Here is a 6547-nt window from a genome sequence, read left to right on the forward strand (position 1 = left end):
GCCATGATTGATTGTTAGTCTTTGTACATGAATGGATTAAGATGTGATGTGAGACGAGAACTAGCAACAAATGTGCTTGTTCTACATATAGGTGCACTTCTTTAGTTGATGCTTGTTATAATATTGAAACCATGTTACTCTTTACTGCACTAGGACGTGATGGCCAGATCGTCGTGAGCCCCTACCCTGATCCCAAGGTTGCTGGCAGCGTCAACCCCGACGGCGAGGTCGCCGTCACCCCCAACCTTGACGCCCATGTCAGCAGAAGGTACATTTGATTGCTGGTACATTTGTTGTCTGAAGGCCCAAAGTTTGTAACTCTAACTGAAACCAAAGCCTTGTGATTTATCCAACTGAAGATCCAAAGCTTGTAGTTAAAATGATAGTTAGGTGGTACAAGGACCGGCATCGTGTGTACCTCATTCATGTGGATACTAAAATGTGCTCCCATCCGCTATTTTGCTAGGACTTCTTTGTTCTCTTTCTTAATGCAGTCGTTGATAAGATAATTTTTATAATGTTGTAAGACCATAGAGAACATATGTTTCATAGTCAGTAGAATTGAGAACATTGTACATTGTACACCCTGTGACGTTAACAAAGATGTTCTCAGTTCTCCTTAATTTGGTCTGCCTAAGCCATAGAAAATGTGTCCACTGCCTAATCAGGTATTTAGTAATTCATTTTTAGAGTGTGGATTTTGTTTCGTCACGTTAGTAAAACCAGTAGCACCGTGGATCATTTTGGTACTGCTAAAATTTGGTCTTCCATAAGAGAATGGTTTGTGAACAACATTTTATTTTGATGGATCTATGGAATTGATTTTAACAACATTGTGGACCTGAACTGTTGTATGACAGGGTTAGTATTGGTTGCCTATTCTCACCAGCCAAAAAATTGTACAATGTACTAATAAAGGGAAAACATCCGATCAACAATCAAGAGTGTCTCATGACAAAGTTTTGGATTTGCATCTGTCACCTACTATGTAGAGTATCTATTTGAAACATTACAAACCCCAACATTGGTCTTTCCATTAACTGTTTCACTAACACCCAGAGTTGGTACTGGTCCTTACATGAAACAAAGAAGTGTTGATCGTATTGTATATTGCAGAAGGTAGATTAAGTGAGGTGACCTACTTTCTCACTACTTATTTGCTATTGACTTTCTTAACCATCATCCTATGCCTTCATGTTTGTTAGGGTTCATATTTTGTTGCATTAACTAAAGCACCGTGTTTTGTTATTTTACTCCTCTGTTCATTTTTATAAGGTGTGGACGGAAGAGTGACAATAACTACAGGTTGGTCAAAGATTGAAAGAAATTCTCCTTTAAATTAGGTTGGTCAAAGACATGTATGTTTCCTTGGTCTACAGAATGTCAGTTTACTAATCGTGCTAAACGTTTCCAGGAATATGTTGCTTGATGTTAGTTTACTAATCTTGCCTTCTTGATAGTTCCTTCTTGGTCACTGTAGATGTCTATTGTTGTAAAAATGTTGAGATATCTTCTCGAGGAATATGGTTTTTTCTTCACTTTCGGACCAATGCTACTCAACTTTTCTTTGAGCGACCTTTTCTTTGAGAGACGAGGAATTTCAACCGTCCTTGGCGAAGGACTGCTATCTGATTGTCACTAGCCTCCTGTGTAAATGCCTCGCTTTCAATATTTTGTACTGTCTTGCTGCCTATGTGCTACTCAAGCCTGATCCATTAAACATTACTTGGCCTATTCCTTTGTGCCGAGCTTGATGTGCCTCAATTGTACTCTGTGATATGTACTTTGATTGGAAAATTCACGAGGTTAAAGATTTGCATTGCTTTTGGTGTTGAACCGTGCATTGATTACATACTTCAGGGCGTGCTTCTTACTGATTTAACATTACCTGCTTGACAAAAGGTTAGGACCGGCACCCTCGCGCCAAGACGCGTTGCCGATCTAGTTACTTGGTAGGGTGTAGGCGCACGAAGCAATTAAATTGCGTGGAGTGCCAGATACGGGGCTCGCACATAGGCAGAGGGGACCTCAACTGGCAAATCGAATTGCACGAGCCGTAGCAAAACAACCTTTGCTGCCGCTTGTGTGAGTGTCCCTTATAAAAAGAGAAAAAAAAAGAGTGTCCCTGTCGTAAAAAAAAGGACACATAACCGATGATGGGGGCAGTTTGGATATATCATCAGGAGTTTATTTGTTTACCTAAAGTTTCTCAATGTGCATTCCTTTGTTTCTTTCTTGGCGATGCATCTTCCAATTTGTTTTAGAGTGCCTTTGTTGTCCCACTGTGATGCCCAACAATCATCGATAAGTGCCTTTGTCCGTGGCTGCAATCATGTCGACAGGAACAAAGGCAATGAGAACAGGTGAACACAGCATCATCATGTACCTGCCCTTCTGCTGCTCCTCTGCTTAGACCTGATCAAATCTTTTTTGAGGGAAAAACCTGAGCAAATCCTTCTGCCGTCATTGCCTTCTTCACTGACCAAGAGACTCGCTCGCCAGGTAGCTAGGGCTGCCGAAACTATTTGACTAAATTGACACTTGCAAATAGGCAATGCTAACCACTACTACTAGATCAGTAGTACTAGCTAGCTAGCCATTGCGCAAATTTGAAGAAGAGTTTACCCCGGCGCCCGGGGATCGCGCGGGAATTGAATCATCACGATGGCGATTGCACGAGGATGCATGCCAGATTCGTGAGACCACCATCGGATTCGGACGGAGATCTCCTGCGACGTCCATACTACTCTTCACTGCACTGCACTTCACGCTGCCGGAGTAGTACTTCTCCCACCGCCGACGAGGACCAGTTAACCGCCAACCCCACTACCGTCTCCCACTTAAGCCTCCCTCGTTCCCACCCCTTTTCCTTTCGTTTCGCCAAAGCATTTCATATTCGCTCGCTCGTCCTCCACTTGTGTCTGCTCGTCCATGGCGACAGGAAAAGGACCCGTCTCTCTCTCCCTTCTTATACCACGGCCGACATGCCATTCTCCGAGAACGGGAGGAGGGGCGTGTCACGCATGCCGCGGCCAAGTGATCGGCGACGTGCAACGATGGTGGCAGCTCTGTCTCCGGCTGCAGCACGTTCGCTCGTCTTTGCACTCGCGGTTGTGCTCGCCGTGGTGAGTGCCGACGGCGACTCCGGCCATGCAAGCTTCCGCGGGGCGGCGAACGGCGGCAATGCGCCGTCGTCGAGGGCTGGTGAGCAGGGCAAGGAGTTAGTTGTCCGCGATCATGTTCCCGCGTCGAGGGTGTCGGTGGTAGGTTGCGTGTGCGTCCCGTCGACGGTGTCACTCGAAGGCTGCGCATGCCCGCCGACACCGCCACCGCCACCGCCACCTCCCGCATGCCCGCCACCGCCTCCACCTCCACCTCCGCCGTGCCCGCCGCCCCCTCCACCGCCACCACCGCCACCTCCGGCGTGCCCGCCGTCGCCACCGCCGGAGCCGACGCCGTGGGACTTCGAAAACGAGAAGTTGAAGCGGCTCTACCCGGTGATCCAGGCGTTCAAGCGGACCATCACGAGCGACCCGCTGAACGTGACGGCGACGTGGGTGGGCGCCAACATCTGCGACAGCGCCAAAGGCGGCGGCGCGTACAAGGGCTTCTACTGCGACACCCCGCCGGACGACGCCAACAAGACGCTCACCGTCGCCTCCATCGACTTCAACGGCTTCCACCTCTGCGCGCCCACGCTCGCCGGCTTCATCGACGCCTTCCCTGACCTCGCGCTCTTCCACGCCAACTCCAACAACTTCTCCGGCGTCCTCCCGGAGCTCACCTCCCTGCGCTACTTCTACGAGCTCGACCTCTCCAACAACGCCTTCTCCGGCGCCTTCCCCGCCGCCGTGCCGCCCCTCGGCCGCCTCGCCTTCCTCGACCTCCGCTTCAACGGATTCGCCGGCGAGGTGCCGCCCTCCGTGTTCGGCATCTCCGTCGACGCGCTCTTCCTCAACAACAACGCCTTCACCGGTGTCATCCCCGAGAGCACCTTCGGCACCAGCAGGGCCGAGTACATCGTCGTCGCCAACAACAGGTTCACCGGCCCCATCCCGCGCTCCATCTTCAACGCCTCCGGCACGCTCTCCGAGATCCTCTTCCTCAACAACGACCTCTCCGGCTGCCTCCCCTACGAGATCGGCCTCGTGGAGGGGCTCACCGTGTTCGACGCCGGCGGCAACCAGATCCGCGGCCCCATCCCGCTCTCCTTCGGCTGCCTCGCCGACGTCGAGGAGCTCAACCTCGCCCGCAACCAGCTCTATGGCCACGTCCCCGACGTGCTCTGCCTCCTCGCCAAGACCGGCAAGCTCACCAACCTCTCGCTCTCCGACAACTACTTCCACTCCGTCGGCTACCACTGCATGGAGCTGGTTAGGAGCCGCGTGCTCGACGTCCGCCGCAACTGCATCCTCGGCTTCCCCGGCCAGCGCCCGCACATCGAGTGCGTCATGTTCTACGCCGACCCCACCAAGCACTGCCCCTTCATCCCGCACATACCCTGCGACCTGCCGGGGTTCAAGCCGCACGCCACCGCAGCGTTGCCGGCGGGGGAGAGCGCGGTGCATGGCTACGGCGGGGACGGGAGTGTGGCCGTGGGAACTACTGACGTCGGGATAGGTAGTTAATTAGGTGAGGGTGAACAGCAAAAAGGTGACACGATCGGTCATTGATTTGAATTTTTTAAGTGTTATACTACCTCTGTCCAAAAAAAGCTTGTCCCTTAAATAAATATATCTATCATCAAGTTAGTGCTAGACACATCCATTTAAAGGATAAGTTTGGGTCAAAGGAAGTACATAGTATGTCCATCTGATTGCATGAAGTATGATTGTGTTGTGTTGCATTCGGAGACAAATATATGTAAAAAGCTCCATTCGGGACCCAAACCCTTGCCGTGGGTGTGTACGAGAATGTGATGCCTACATGGCATCATTATGGCATCGTGGAACTTCCACTTAGCATTGTCTATAATTTTTCAGTCATTCAATCAAATACCAAAACAACCATATCATCCACTAAACTTTCCAAGTTTTGACAAAAGACACATCAATTAATAAAATCTTCTAGGTGTTAATAACAACAATATATGACAAGTGCGGGTGAATACCACGTTCTGGTCTTGATCGAACGGTCACACGTGATCTCCTTGGAGACATTGGTGTGCTGTTGTTTTTCTCTACCAGGTTTAGGCTACCATCCAAGGCCCCCTCTTGATGCCGATTGCCGAAGGCAAGAGGAACAGCGGAAATCAGATCTCTAGCTGAGAATCACATGCCCTGAAAACCCAATGTTTCCTAGACAAGGTTCGTCCATGAAGAATGAGTCAGGGCCTAAGGGTGTGTTTGGTTCGGGAACGGAGTGTAATGGCCAAAAGTCGTAGTCAATGCACAACATGTCAATATTCTTGTATTACTGTTAATTGACATGGAGGGACGAAATATGCTAGGTTAGATGAAAGAGTCCTAGGTAGTGGTGCTAGCAATAAGCTTATTTATTTTCCCATGAAAAAACCAACCTTATTTCTTTATGTTTTTCCTCTTATTTGTTTCAAAGGGGCGCATGTGCCCTTTTGGTCCACGTTGGCTCTATAGGCCTGTCCAGGTAATATACACGATCAAAATTATCAAAATTACATACATGATTGCCAAATATACATAAAGCATCACGCTCGATCGACCAGGATGGCGAGCATGCATGCCAAATCCGACTTGCTTCCCCATGTTTGGCATGCCCCCACACGCTGTGTTCAACTCACCGAAGCCGTCCGTCTAAGTGGCCAAGAGTGGCATTGTGGTGGGGTCGAAGGTCTTGGTACCCCATGTCGCCTTTGGTTCCATTGTGGCGAGCATGCATCATCGTGGCAAAGCCGACTTGCTTCCCCATGTCTGGCATGATCCACCGGGCCTCGTCCAATACACCAAAGCGGTCCGTCCAACTTGCCAAGAGTGGCGTCGTGGTAGGGTCGAAGGTCTTGGTACCATGCATTGCATCAACGGCATGCACGAATGGAAGAAGGCTCCCGACCTCTCCAGTTGCCTCCCCTACGAGGTCGACCTCGTGGAGGGGCTCACCGTGTTCGACGCCAGCAGCAACAAGATCCGCGGCCCCATCCCGCTCTCCTTCGGCTGCCTCGCCGACGTCGAGGAGCTCAACCTCGCCCGGAACCAGCTCTATGGCCACGTCCCCGACGTGCTCTGCCTCCTCGCCACGACCGGCAAGCTCACCAACCTCTCGCTCTCTGACAACTACTTCCACTCCGTCGGCTACCACTGCATGGAGCTGGTTAGGAGCCGCGTGCTCGATGTGCGCCGCAACTGCATCCTCGGCTTCCCCGGCCAGCGCCCGCACATCGAGTGCGCCATGTTCTACGCCGAGCCCACCAAACACTGCCCCTTCATCCCGCACATACCCTGCGACCTCCTGGGGTTCAAGTCGAAGAAGAACGCGTTGCCGGCGGGGGAGAGCGCGGTGCATGGCTACGGCGGGGACGGGAGTGTGGCCGTGGGAACTACTACGTCGGGATAGGTGGTTAATTAGGTGAGAG

At 51.0% G+C, this 6547-nt stretch overlaps 1 protein-coding gene across 1 annotated transcript; it reads left to right on the forward strand.

Moving 5' to 3' along the window:
* The first annotated feature begins 2874 nt into the window (after nucleotides 1-2874).
* LOC125534446 (uncharacterized protein At4g06744-like) lies at nucleotides 2875-4919 on the forward strand. Its single transcript, XM_048697671.1, has one exon. It carries the CDS (start codon nucleotides 2985-2987, stop codon nucleotides 4626-4628), a length of 1644 nt encoding a protein of 547 aa, XP_048553628.1. The 5' UTR covers nucleotides 2875-2984; the 3' UTR covers nucleotides 4629-4919.
* The last annotated feature ends 1628 nt before the right edge of the window (nucleotides 4920-6547 follow it).

The sequence above is a fragment of the Triticum urartu genome, chromosome 2 (genome assembly GCF_003073215.2).
Source record: "Triticum urartu cultivar G1812 chromosome 2, Tu2.1, whole genome shotgun sequence".
NCBI classification, from domain to species: domain Eukaryota; kingdom Viridiplantae; phylum Streptophyta; class Magnoliopsida; order Poales; family Poaceae; genus Triticum; species Triticum urartu.

What these genes read in the sequence shown, in the direction of transcription:
- LOC125534446 (XM_048697671.1), top strand. Translation starts at nt 2,985, where the DNA reads ATGCCATTCTCCGAGAACGGGAGGAGGGGCGTGTCACGCATGCCGCGG.